The sequence below is a fragment of the Xyrauchen texanus genome, chromosome 8 (assembly GCF_025860055.1).
Source record: "Xyrauchen texanus isolate HMW12.3.18 chromosome 8, RBS_HiC_50CHRs, whole genome shotgun sequence".
Taxonomy (NCBI): Eukaryota; Metazoa; Chordata; class Actinopteri; order Cypriniformes; family Catostomidae; genus Xyrauchen; species Xyrauchen texanus.
Window position 1 is genome coordinate 12,444,629 of NC_068283.1, and position 15,030 is coordinate 12,459,658.

Below are 15,030 nucleotides of genomic sequence, written 5' to 3' on the forward strand. Positions count from 1 at the left end.
CAGCCCCGAGCCTTCACTCATCGGTCCATCACTGCTATAAAGCGCTCGCGCCCTGGAGATCACCTCAGTATCTCGCTATTCACGTGCCACTGCGTGAGTTTGGGAATATAGTACTAACATTTACGTGTTGGAGCATCGCTGACCGTCCTTTTCTTCAAAGGTATTTTGATGTTACCAACAGAAATCTCAGGTGGAGTGTGTTTCAGCACAAGGTAAGTGCGAGCAGACGGGACGCATGAGCAGGTAGTCTGCGTCTGCTACAGTACGTCTCATCATGACAACTTTCTATGTGGACTGCTGTGCTCACATTATCTACAATATTTTCTCACCACTTTAATAAACACTTTTACATGCTGTCGACTTCTGTAATTTTACTGAACTGCACACTTTTTGGTTGTGCAGAATAGTAGTGCATAGTTTCTGTTCTTGGTTACATAAACATAAATATTTGATATTTAAATTTTGCGTTTGCATGTAGTAAAATTGTCAATTATAAGTTGAGATAGAAGAAACTTTTGTTTGAGTTCCGTTAATATCAACAATGCCAAACAAAACATTAGCCTATACGTTTAAAGTAAAACAGGCATTCGGCTATTAGTGGGATATTTTATTATTATTATTATTATTGTTGTTGTTGTTGTTGTTGTTATTGTTATTATTATTATTAAAGATTAGACTACTTAATTCATCTGGATGAAAAAAAAAATCTTTAGGATAAATCTGATCATCTAAAGCTCCATTATCCCACAGATCTGTTCTCGATGATCAGAATGACGTTGTTCTGTTCAAAAGAAATAAAATAGGCCTGCTATTAGAGACATACAGTTCGTATTTACATTACACTTTAAATGATAACACGGACACATCACATAATCACATCAGAGAGTTCCGGAATCTCATTCGACACGTGCATGTATCTTCAAAAACCTGTTATTTATATGCGAAACATTATTTTATTATTTAAACAGTTTAATTAAATGTAATGCTACACAAGCATCCCTTGATTTTCAGTGTTATAGTAGATTAAGAGTTTTTATTTATTTAAATATTAAGTTGAATGCTGCATTTGAGCCTTTTTTCTTTTCAAGATATCAGACCTTCCGTTATAGCCTATTGGAGCCTGTTATATTCCGTTAAAAGAGGATTGAAGGTTTTATAACACATCAGTTGAACTCCCATTATTATAGGGTACATTTGATTATTTAGCACACATTTTTCACCCAAATTTAAAAACTACAAATCAGCGCACAAACATTAAACGCAAATGTCATGATTCAATGATCCGTCAGTGAGTGTACAGCCTGCGTTTTTATTCAATTTACTGCATCATTTAAGAGAAAGATAATCGACATTTTTAATCATGAAGTATTCAAATCATTCAAGCTTAAATCTTCAAGATTTTGTGTTATTAATTTTTTGTAAATAAACGAAGTTTATAATAATAATAATAATACATTTTAATAATAAATTAAAATGACTCTAGCCTTCATATAACTCTAGCCTTCATATAATATTTTATTTTATTTTATATTTGCAGTTCAGATTACATTTTCTTTTTTCTTCTTTTTTTTATTTAACTAGTCGTCCGTTTTTTTAGTCAACCCAGTTTACTATATTGCCTTGACTCAAATACATTTGTTAATTCTGTAAATATATGGCAAGCCTATAAAACCAATGCTTTGATCACACATTAAAAATGCAGGCAAATTATGAAAAAATGATGTTCATATTGTTTCAAAACGGTTTAGACCTTTTCCTATTTTAAATCTGATGGCCGACTCCAGTCTACGCTGGATTGGATTTGATTTCCACATAGGCTTGGGTTGGTTTGCAAAATGTAGATTTTTTTTTAATCATTATTATTAGTAGTATTGCATTGTTTCGTTTGATCACATAACAAAGCGTAAATGTGTGCTGATCGAGCTCCTGATGAAGACACGAAGAGGATGGGATGGATTTATCTCAGGTGTCTGCTCACTGTCGGCGCGCGCTTCACGCTTTGAGCGCAATGCAGAATCAAATCTAATGAACAATATTCAAAGCACATCAGACCAATTAAAAACAACACGGCGAGATGGATCCGTTTGACTAGAACACGGGCTTTTTGAAACTTAAGCCTTCGCGGTAACATTTTATTACAGTTACCATGTTACACTAAAATATATTAGACTAATTAGCCTATAAGCTCGTGATTAATAAATAACCCAACTCACAAAATTAGCCTATGTTATTAAAAATCAAAAGGTTTTAAGGGGCACATCACCATAATGCGATCTTTTGTGATCCCTTTATTAAGTACCATGTGTGGTATGTTTGTGCTTACCCTGTAGCCTATATGTACTGAAGTACCATGATATTACCGTCTGATAATTATCACTGTTGCCTACCATAGTACCGCCACTTTTGTAAGTGTAAGTACACATTCATTAGTAGACTATTCTTCAGTTATTACATATGTAGTTGTAACATCAACACTAATATAAAATGCAACCTTCTGCACGAACATGGATGTTTTTTGTGTTTATCTGATTTATTTATTTATAAATAAATTCTTTGACATGTTGTTTGACTTCAGTCAGCACTCCAAAGAAGGAAGGAACGGAATGAAAACAGAAGAAAACCAATCATGTCTTCAGCAGGCCCCCTCCACCACTCCTTATGGTGAGACACCATGATTATTCTGACTATTCAACAGCATCATACCACATACAGATCAACAGAAGTCTTTCCATTTTGCAAAGCTTATTTAAACAAATGGCTCACACCATGACATATTAACAAATACCAGCAAAAATATAAAATAACAAATATTCTTTTATTGATTTTTCATGCTTTAAATGTTCAGTTAAGTGTGTAATTTTCTATTTTGAAGATTTACTCCTTTAAATTTCAAATTTAATTGTGTTATTCTTTTTTTAAGTGCACAGACAGATAGTCCTGCCCCAAACCCGCAGGCCGCTCAAACAAACAGAGTGTTGCAATGCAACGCTTTTAGGCAAAATCAACCAAAAATTACTTACATATTGACACTTGACACTTTAAACTGGGATGTGAGAAGAAATGTAACATTGAAAAAATTACACACATCAGCTTCAATAGTCATCAGTTCATTTAACATTATTTCGGTAAATCATTATCTGTTAATATCACTTCTCTTTTCTTTCCCATTAGAGCATTTGGGAGGAGGTGAGGTGTGTGCAGGGTGTGAGTCTCCCATCGCAGACCGCTTCCTCCTGCGTGTGAATGAACTGTCCTGGCATGAGACCTGTGTCAAGTGTACAGTATGTCGCAGCGCGCTGAGTGGGACCTGCTACTGTCGGGACCGCTTGCTTTACTGCAAGCATGATTATGAGAAGTAAGACAGCAATTATTTATATATGTGGATGTATTATACCAATAAAGTATTTGGACACTTAAATATCACACTTAAAAATACAAATCTGAATGTTATTGCATAGATAACAACATTTCTCAGAACAAACTGAACACTTTTCTGAGCCTTATTTACTATGAATTTTAAACAACTAGTGTCAAGGTAATTTTTTGTGAATATATGAAGTCAGCGGCCCTCAGGTTCACACAGGTGTCCTACCAGAGTAATGTGAAATGTTTTACTTGAAAAGAGTCTTTAAAAAAAAAGACACTTGCTTTTACATCTAATGCAAAGACTTTCAGACATTTTTAAGTTAGACTTAAAGGAATTAAAGGAATAGGATTTGTTCACCCATAAATGAAAATTCTCTCATCATTTACTCACCCTCATGTCATCCCAGATGTGTATGAACACAATTAAGATTTTTAGAAGAAAATTTCAGCTCTGCACGTCCTCACAATGCAAGTGAATGGGTGCCAAGTAATCCATATGACTCCAGCGGTTTAATCCATGTCTTCAGAAGTGATATGATAGGTGTGGGTGAGAAACAGATCAATATTTAACCATAAGGTTAAGGTTGTGGGTTCAAATCTGTGAATTGTAGTGAACCAGGGTTGCTGGTTCACTGGTGAATCAGTCAGTATCAATGTTTGTCAGAGGGAGATTCCGAGCAGCCGTAATTCCCCAGTGACATCACAGGGAGTGCGGACAGTTGAAGGACAATTTTGTGTCCGGTTATCACTGTTGTGAGAAGTGCTAGACTCCGTTGAGTTGTGTGGACACTCCCACTGCAGCCGACCTCAAGGAGGAGAGAAAACAGAAAGAAACAAAAGACAAAAGAGGCATGAGAGAATTAAAGAGGAAGGAAATGTAAGGTGGAAGAATTCCAACCATGAATTTGAAGATAATTCTATAAATGTTCCTGGGAAGATAAATCACCCGAGAGTCTGAGATTTTAGGGTATGAAATGACCGCATTAATTGGCAATGTTTTTCAGATCATTTTTCTTCAGACCGAAGAAAAATTGAACCGTTGATTTGATAATAGTCTTGCATGGAGGCTGGCAGCAAAGGTGTCATAATAAGGCTAAAGGTGATCAACCATTACAAATGAGATGACTGCTCTGGGATCATTATTTATCAGTGAAATCATTTATATTATTTATGTGTTTGCTGCTAACTGTATAGTGTATGTCTGCAATGTAATACCCTGTAGCTTGATCAATTTATAATACATAGAATATAGTTATTATAACCTTTTCCTCTAGCACATCTCCAAAAGAGGGGTTTCCTTTCAAGCTATAAGTTTTCATCTTATACCGAAAGTATGTACAGAAAGTTGCAATTTTTATTTTAAAAACAAAAGTTTTTTTTGCAGAGCTTGGATGCAAATCGTTTGCAGATAATGTTTGTGATTATTGAGTCTGCTCCATGGTATGTACTGTATTTGTGAAGGAGACTTGGCACAGTCTTATGCCAGTGACCTTGAGTGAATCAAAAACAATGTCTCTTGTGTTCTCTGCTGTCTGTCCATCAGCACCCACCACTCCTGCCCGTTACCACTGCTCAGTCTACAGCAGGTGCTTGCTCCATTTTGGGGGTGCCTAGGAATCTTTGGTGGTGTAGAAAATAAAATTCGGGAATCAAATAATTTTTCTTATCTTGTGCTGAAAGTACGTGGTAAAAATCTTTTGTACTACTAATATAATGAATATATCAGAATATTTTACATCGTGTCCGATTTTAAAATACTTTTTTGCCTGAGAACAAAGCTTCTAATATTTTGATTCACCTCAGAGCTGATTGGTTTGGTTCATGGCGTACAACTCTTTAATGAAGGATTTTATGAAAAGAATTTGGAAGAAATGAATGTGGAAAATACTTCCGGAACCCAGACAAAGCAGAACCAGAAAGTGGCCGTGCATTGTTGTACTCTTCACAACCCATTATATTTCATAATCTGACATATTTCTTAGCAATATAGGGGATATTCTTTTGGAAACAATAGGGTGGGCTTGATTTTATCCAATGTGAATTGATTGGATTGTAAAAGTGGGAGTTACACACTAGATTGGTGCCAGGTGATTGCAGGGGAGGGGTTGAACAATGAAAGGTGCATATAAAGTAAAAAGTTAATATATTTTGAGTAAAATTGACACAAAACAAATCTTTTTCACTTGGAATAATGTACAACATTGAATGATGTTCAATTAGACAAGGAACGTGCATTAAAGGAATACTGCAGGATCAATACAAGTTAAGCTCAATGGACAGCATTTGTGGCATAATATTGATAAGCACTTGACTCGTCCCTCCTTTCCTTTAAAAAAAGCAAAACTCTGGGTTACAGCGAGGCACTTAATGGAGGTGAATGGGGCCAATCCATAAATGTTAAAATACCGTTTAAAAAGTATAGCCACAAGAAGCAAACAATATGCATGTAAACATGATTTAAGTGTAATAAAATCTCTTATTAACCAATTCTATGTAAAGTTATAGCCAATATTAAAAATGTGTTGCCATGACGATCTAATGTCAACAAACCCTAGAACCCTGAAACAACTGTAAAAATGACAACTTAAACAACCTTTTTCACAGAAGTATGTGAGTGCTTTAATTAAATTAAAACCTTAAACAAAAATTGGCCACAATCACTTCCATTGTAAGTGCCTCACTGTAACCTTGATTTTTTTCTTTATTTAAAGAAAAGGACAGAAGATTCTAAATAAATGTTTGTGGCAATCATCATTATGCCACATGGGGAAGCATATATATTGAGAAAAGCAGAGGCCCTAAAACTGATCCCTGTGGTACTCCATACTAAACTTTTGTTACAATGACTCATTTACAAAGACAATCTGATAGTGGTCTGCTAAATAGTACCTAAACCAAGCTATTGCAAGTCCACCAATGCCAACATAATTCTCTAGCCTCTTCAAGATCTATGATGTTGAAGGCAGCACTAAGATCTAAAATAACTAGAAGTGAAATGCAGCCGTGATCAAACTACCCTTACTTAACTTATACTGAACCCGCAACATTCCTTTTACATTATTATGTATGTATTACATTATTGCCCTACATACAGTTAGGGCAATTTTTGTTTTTATTCTGACTGCACCTAATAACTAAACATTTTCACTTTTCCCAGTGTATTGCATTTGTATTATGATTCATGATTCTTTATATATATATATATATTTTACATATGACTGAATGTTAGGAATATGCACTGAATCAACCCGACTACATTAGGTTATACCAGGGCTGGACTGGTAATCTGGCATACTGGACATTTTCCCGGTGGGCCGACGCACTTTGGGGCCGATCAGGGGTGGACTGGCCATCGGGAGTGTGCCGAATGGGCCACAATAAGCTAAAATGAGCCGCCGCGTTATGCATAACAGATAACAAAACGGTGCCGCGATATGCAGAAAAGGACGCTGATTTATCTTCCAGTCCAGCCTAATGAATGTAATTTTTTGGGGTCAGGTGAGGTCAAATTAGCTCATTAAAGTCAACACAAAATGTTGCTCACAACCCATTTTTCTTCTGTATTTGACATATCTCTGAGTGAAACAAGAAAAATGCACAGCGGAACTTGACTTTATCGCTCAAGAATTGATTGGATTGTGAAAAGTGGGTGTTACATACCAGATTGGAGGCAGGTGAATGGAGGAGAGGGGTTGAAAAGTAAGAGGCATTCATAATGTCAGCCCAAAATTACATTGATTATGCTTAATAAGCTGACAACTCTTAAGGTCATGTAAACGCCTTAAACAGTTTTCTTTTATTATGGTTAGGTCATAAACGATTTAAGCAAAAACAGATCGGCAGAGGTAGATTTTTGCAGATTACCCTGATTTCGCTCATGTAAATGTGCGCAAGTGCTGCGCACATGCCTATTTATGTTTTGACGTTAAAAGCAGAGAATAACCTGATGATTTCAAGTCTCATGTAAACGGTCTTCAGAGTTTGAGTAAGTTGATTTTGGATACTTATCAGCGTATTTGTGTGCACGTAAACACAGTCAATAAAAGTTGCATCAGCGGCGGGTCAAGTTAGTCGATTTTGATAAAAGATTACAAACATCAAAGAACATGCACTGATGAATCTTTCAATAATTTACAGTGTGCCGGGTGTGCTGAGATTCCTGATTTCTTTCCATCCTAACTTTCCTACCTTCACATTGCATCTGTTTCTTCTACTGTCCCTGATGTCCTTGTCATCAAATATTTGACTCTTATTGACTATTAATTTCTTGATCATTCCAGCAACACCTACACACATTCAGAAACCCAACTCAAAGCCAAACATCTATTCATTAAACCCACACACACTTGCCAACATCCCTGAAATGGTTGAAATCTCTCCATAGTTGTCTTTCTGGCTTTACTTCCTCACCACAGTGCCAGTAGATAACCATGCAACCCAGCCTAATGAAACCAGTCCCAGACCAATAAAGGCTCTCAGCCTCAGGGTACGTGCCTATCAGCCCCCTCCTTTACCCAAGACCCTTCTTCCTCCACAAAGGCGAACTGAGATGGGATATTTTAGACACCCTACATTTAATAGATCGCTCTGCAGGGTGGGAAACAGAACCCGCCGAAATCAGACCCTTGTGTGTAAAGATATGCAAAGAACCCGTAGAGAAGAAAAAAAACAAATAAGATCTCAGTTTATAGCTCCATACTTGAATGGCCAAAACCGTCTAAAATGTGTCTATTTTTAGCTCTCCAAAGGAATTTTAATAGCGACATCTTAGACAAAGATGATACTAAAATTAAACATAACTGAGATCTCAATAAGATCGTCTGAGCTATGAAAATAACCAATGAGCAATAAACTTTTCCTCTGGGAATCACCATTTAAAAGATTTTACCTATCTGTTCAGTCAGAGTCATAGTAGCAAGAGTATTGAGGTTGATGATTACTGTTATGTTTATATCTCTCTCCCTCTCTCTCTTTCTCTCCCCTCTGTGGATCTCGCCTTTACCTCGTCCATCACTGTCTCATTTCTAATAATATTTCTCTGTTCCAAACTTCATTTCATACTTGTTGAGATTTATAGCTGCGATGACACCAATCAGTTTATCTCTCCATTTATCCCACATTTTCGCTTAATCATCTTGCAGCTCGCTGTCTCTTTGTGTTTGTGGGATGGGGAGGGGGGTGGAGGGGTCTTGATTGGGAACGCTGCTAATTATGTTCCTAGACATGACTACAAGCTGTGTTGTGGTTAGAGAATTGTTGTACTGTCAGAGAGGAATATGATACATGGACTCTGTGAGAGGATGTTGTTGTACCTTGCATTTGATAAGCAAAGGCAAGCATAACATTCGCTCATATACTGTGTGTACTGTAAATGCATGGGTATTAAACATCCATTTGCCCTGCACTGTTTGTGTTAAGGACATGAATGATATCTTAAATTCGTGCAGCTTTGTTGAGGTATGCTATTACTTTTCAGAGTGATTGGATATGCAATTTTCACCTGGTGGATGAGAAAATACATGAAAAATCCTTACACTTACAATACACTTACATTGAAAGAGAGACATAGGGAAATAAGGAAATGTAGTTGAGTCTTGGGCCAGTAAGCAAACCACCTTGCAACCACACAGCATCAAGCTAAAGGGTCATTAAGGCGATTCAAATGTATTTGGGCTGACGATTTAACACGTTAATTTAGTGTGGTTATTTGTATAAAAAATGATGTTAAACAATTTACATAATTAATCAAGCCCCCTGTCCTGAATATATATTCTGTAATAAAAATATTTATTTGCCAACCATCAGATTAATTCAGGCTTCAAATACATGCAACTTTGTGTTTTTATGAGCCGCATCAGCAGGGGGCAGTCAACACACTTCAACAAACCACACAGAATGAGAGCCGGGCTGAGTTCCTCAATGGCATACTACCAAACTACTCATTTTATTTGTATAACCCTTTTCAAAACACACCATTTCAGAGCAGTTTTACAGAAAATCATGCTTGAACAGAAAATGAAACTGTAATATCTAAAATTTCTTTGAGTCATCATTGTATAGTTTGATTAAATATGATTGTAAATTGTGTATAAAAGAAATCATTAAATAATAATTTTATTTATAACCCCCAGTGAGCAAGCTGAAGACGGCTGTGGCAAGGAATACAAAACTCCATAAGATGTTGGTTAATGGAGAAAATTAGCCTTGGGAGAAACCAGACTCACTGTGGGGGCCAGTTCCCCTCTGGCTAACATCATGAATATAATGCCAATATGAATTATTTATAGTGCAAGTCATGGTTTAAAATTATTTAACTAAGTAAGTATTAAGGGCCAGTGTTCAAACAAAGATTTTGTAAGAACTGTAAGATTAATGCCTAATATCTTTAAAGTTCATCCTGGATTAACTGGAGAAGTTCATATATATACAATTGTCATTTGTTAGTTGGCTGATTATGGCTTTTGTTGGAAAATTAATTGATAGTCTATGTATTCCATTTCAAGAGTGTAGTCCATCAATAGACAAAGGAGATGCAGGCAGAGATCAGTGAGGTGCATCGCAGTTCAACTGGCCGGTAATTTCGTTGAAGTCAATCCTAAATCCAAGGTTCAAGTAGTGGCATATGAAGTATCCCATGTCTTATGGTTTGAGTTGGCATCAGTTCATCCCCTGATGTCCATCGTAAAAGACTTAAGTGATGTCTGGCTGGCACCAGCTGCTATTGGTCATCATCACACAGCGACACGTAGCAGTGGAGTCCAACACGAAGCAGGATCTGGCCGGCTCTGGTAACCTCGGGATATGAATCCCAAGATTGAGACAGGAAAACAAATAGAATTATATAAGCATAGAAGCCATTAAATATTTTGCAGTTATTGATCATGATAAATGTTTCTGTTTCTGGCAGACTAAACTAAAGCAGCCTAATTGTGGGTTGAAGGATAAATTAGGTGTATGCCTGACTAAATAGATGAGTCTTTAGTCTAGATTTAAACTGAGGGAGTGTGTCTGCATCTCGAACAGTGTTAGAGAGACTATGCCATAGTTTTGGAAACAAATAGGAAAAGGATCTACCTCTAGGATCTATTAACAGGCCAGAATTTTGCAATCATGAAGGTGATGAAATATAGCGTGGCAGAAGATCACTTAAGTACTGTGGAGCTGGACCATTCAAAGCTTTGTACGTAGTTAACAGAATTTTAAAATTAATATGAAATGTAACAGGTAGCCAATGTAACAATGATAAAATGGGGCTAATATGATCATATTCTTGGTTCTCGTCAGCACTTTGGCTGCTGCATTTTGAACCAATTGAAGTTTATTTATTAAACTTGCTGCGCATCCTCCCTGTAATGCATTACAATAATCTAGTCTTGAGGTCATGAATGCATGAATTAGTTTTTAGTGTTCAGCAACAGAGAGCATGTGTTGTAACTAGCAATATTTCTAATGTGGAAGAATGCTGTTCTACAAACATTGGTAATTTGATTTTCAAAAGACAGCTTGGTATCAAATATAACACCTAATATCTTCACTGTAGAAGATGATGTAACAGTACATCCATCGAGAGTCAAATTATATTTTAGCCTATCATCGGCATAACAGTGGAAACTTATTCCATGATTCCTGATAATATCTCCCAGGGGAAGCATATATATTGAGAAAAGCAGAGGCCCTAAAACTGATCCCTGTGGTACTCCATACTAAACTTTTGTTTTATTTGACAATTACTCATTTACAAAGACAATCTGATAGCGGTCTGCTATATAGTACCTAAACCAAGCTATTGCAAGTCCACCAATGCCAACATAATTCTCTAGCCTCTTCAAGATCTATGATGTTGAAGGCAGCACTAAGATCTAAAATAAGAAGTGAAATGCAGCCGTGATCAAACTACCCTTACTCTTTCTGCCATAGTTGTGGTAAGGCAGCAGCAGCATGGGTAGTAGGCACTCTTGACAGCTGGTCGAAGCACAACAGAATGCATCTCGTAATGGGATTTTCAAAGTTTCAACTACTTTTAACAAAAAACGCAACATTTATGACACTGAAAACAAGAAAGACAATTCAAAAGCCTCTGTCTAACGCATATGTACATAGACTGTCAATTACAAATAGCACAGATGAAGGCAAGAATGCATGAGAACAGGACAGATTGGCCAACTCAATTGCAAAATGGATTGCTCAACTGATCAATCCTATGGGAATAAAACAAACAACATATTGACATCTAAAGCCACTATATATTGTCTTATCAATGCTTTAATCACCTGCCGCAATAAAGCAATATAAAATCGGAATAATTAAATTTATTATAGACCTATAATATTTATATGATAGTTGTTATGTATTATTTATATTTAATTATGTTTATTTGGGGGCCTTTCTAAGCAAATATTGACATGTAATTAGTTACGATTAATTCGATTAATATTTAATCAATTGACAGCTACAAAAAATACATTACAAATGCAATTCACCCAAAAACAAAGATAAACATGCTTTCAAAAGCCATTTTAATATTTTATCTATAAGAGTATTAGACCCCGCTTGGGGAGAGTAGAAAGCATTGACATTTTTTATTTTTCATAATAAAAAAAAACCTTTGTCTATCAAATCGAAGTCAGGTGGAGTAACCAGCCCATAGCAGCAGATGCTCTAACCCGTCACCATCCTAATCCTAACCATATCAAGCCTGTAAAACAGAATAACCTGCCAGGAACAACGGATGGCACCTTTCACCCATTGTGGTGTAACCACCATGCAGGTAGCCCTTTTTTTGCCATGTGACTAGAAAACCATAAAACCATAAAAAAAGAGCCCTTTAGATCTTTTTGTATGTGTGTGAAGATATTTTGACATTTGGAATATAATGCACATTTACTTAAGGTCAAATGGAGTAACCCTTAGAAAACTTATTGAAACACTTCCTGATATTCATGACTAAATGTTATATATTTGTAAAAAATATATTTCTTTAATTTATTTGCATTTTTTAAATGATTGATTAAGTTCACTCAAGGAGTGTATTCAAAACTTTTACTTGATGGTCACACAACATTACAGTTTTTTTTTTTAGTTTTTTTTTTTTTCGAAAATGCTATAAAGGTTTTTCAAAACTCTATGAAACCAACATAGACACAAAAATTACATGTATACAAACTTAGTATGTGTGTTTTGTTCTAGATTCATAGCAGATTTCTCATTTGTATCATCGCAGGCAGCCTTATTTGTCAATGACCCATTTGGAACACCTTAGCAACCCATAGCAACATGCTTAAAACACTCAGAGCAACTATAACACCCAGAAACCCACCCACAACATCCTAGCATAGTGTCCGCGAGTTGCCTGCAATACAAACAGTTTTAACAGAAAATGTATAAATCTAGTTTCTAGTTTAAAATGTATGACACTGAGTCACTTCAAACCTGTTTTTGGCAGAAATGTGTTTGGTCCTGTTGTTGAATCTGTTTAGATGTGGTTGCAGATGAGGTGAGAAATACATTATGATACTCATACCTCATACATTTTACAGTAATATTTGCTGTGCTACTTTTGGAAAACATGTATTGCAGCCACACGCCATTGGTGTCTACACCTAATTTTCCCATTGGTCCACTTCAACCCCTACATATCACATTTCTAAGGGAATGAGTGGAAATGGACGGGACAGCAGGGAGAGTGGGGGATATCAGAAGGCCATGGAGGAGACAAACAGATGTAGAGAGAGGAAGATGATGGTAAAAGAGCAGAGATGAGCTTGAGGTGTCTCCTCTTGTGATATTGCCACTGTTTTTGCATAATGTGTGATGAGTCCCCATCACCTCGCCTCTCACACAACAATTTCATTACAGACGGCTAATAAATGTTTCATGACAGAACAAGCTGCTCACCTTGGCTTTATTAAATCTGAGATAATAAAAGAAGAATGGCAAAAAATGATAGTTGGGTGGTGGGGGGTGGTTGGGTGAGAGATAGGAAGAATGCCATAGATATTCTCAAACAGGGCTGCCGTATCTTCTGTTTCTGGGGCAACGAGCTCCCCAGTCCCCCCACCCTACGTCTTTTTTTTCCGCTCTGCCACAGAAAGACAGGAAATGAGAATCTGGCTGACAGGATATTGCGTTCTGGTGGCCTGGGGATTAGCTGTTTTATCCAAACACACACATACATTCACAGACTCACTCTAGCTCCACACAACACAACACATCGATTCTGTCGGTTTGTGCATCCTTGTGCATCTATTCCATGTAAACACAATGGTGTGGACAGTTAATGCTGTCAATCAGTAAATGTATCACAATAAGGAATGAGCACATCCATGGTGCGTATTGCATATTCATTGTGTAGTATTGTGTGAAATGTTCTAGATGAGATGATAGTAGGTGTGATATCTTGAGGTCAATCCAACCCGGTCTCATGTCAACTCGTAATTATAGTACGCGATGGCAAAATCATAAGAAATTGTAAAAAAATGTACAACTTTTACTCCAACTATTATCATTTATTATTATAATTTTTCCTAAGTTTAACAGCTAACCCAAACCGTAGTCCAACCATAAAGTCTAACCCCTTGCACCGAACCATGATTTTAATACTATAATAACTTTAGTCGACCACGGTAGAAAGAAACAGTGGGGTTTGGAACGAGACGAGGGAAGCATATTTTTATTATGCAGGCTATTATATCACTTATATTTCCTTTCTTAAAGTAAAGTGTTGGATAGGAGGTTAGTGAAAATGTAATGCCTGTATTGTACTGATTTTAAATTCTGTACCAATTATAGTGAATTATTACAAGTTGTCATGAGACTATGTTGGGCTTAGCATAGGTTACTTCATACTGGCCAACATTATCACACGGAAAGTCAAAGTGTTGCTTCCGAATGTTCCAGTACCTTGACATCGGCATCATGCCAAGTTTCCCACAAGCACCATCTCCCATCACACTTTTTTCCATCGGTATAGGTGGATTTACCTCCTCCTGTGTCAGGCATGTGGGACACCCGGGTTTTTGTCTCGTGTTGAATCCAGGAAGTAATTGCGTTCGCATAATCATTGATATGATTGTTTTCCTGTATGATTTTTAAATTTTTACTCCATTGACAGTTATGTTTAGGGTTGGGGTTTGGGCATAGTTAATAATAAACAACTTTTGTGGGAATTTCATGCAGAAATAGGAGCTCACACATGCCCTAATATTCAAAAACACCTGCCTTGGCCACTGGGGGCAGTGTTTCAAATTTCAGTAAGTTTAGCTCAAGAAAAGTCAATCTACCATTTCCTCGAATTCCGAGGTCAGTCTGCACTGGCGATCAGAACCAGTTTTTCTATCAAACGATTGGTCTGTTGACAAGCAACACCAAAGCTCTTTGAAAATTCTTCAAAATACTTGTATTCATTGTAGAATTGTGGTCAGTCATTGCTACAATATAATAAGTGAAAATGGGCAGTTGTTACCTTAAGAGAATAGCTCTGCCTGACCTGACACTTAATTACTTTTGTTGGTGTATCCTAATTAGTCAGGTTACATTCACTTGTATGCACTTGGCAGATGCTTTTATCCTCAGTGACTTACAGTGCATTCAAGGAATTTATCAGTATGTGTTCTCAGGTTGATTATGTCTTATTAAATTGATTTTGACTTGGATAAAACCAGTTTT

General features: G+C 36.6%; 1 protein-coding gene across 1 annotated transcript in view; it reads left to right on the forward strand.

Annotated features, from left to right (window-relative positions):
- The first annotated feature begins 29 nt into the window (after window positions 1–29).
- LOC127648417 (LIM homeobox transcription factor 1-alpha-like) overlaps window positions 30–15,030 on the forward strand; it is a 59,892-nt gene continuing 44,891 nt past the window's right edge. The window contains exons 1-3 of the mRNA XM_052133085.1: window positions 30–212; window positions 2,576–2,661; window positions 3,172–3,355. Of these exons, the coding sequence (XP_051989045.1) occupies window positions 169–212; window positions 2,576–2,661; window positions 3,172–3,355 (314 nt within the window). The 5' untranslated portion in view covers window positions 30–168. The remainder of the gene's footprint in view (window positions 213–2,575; window positions 2,662–3,171; window positions 3,356–15,030) is intronic.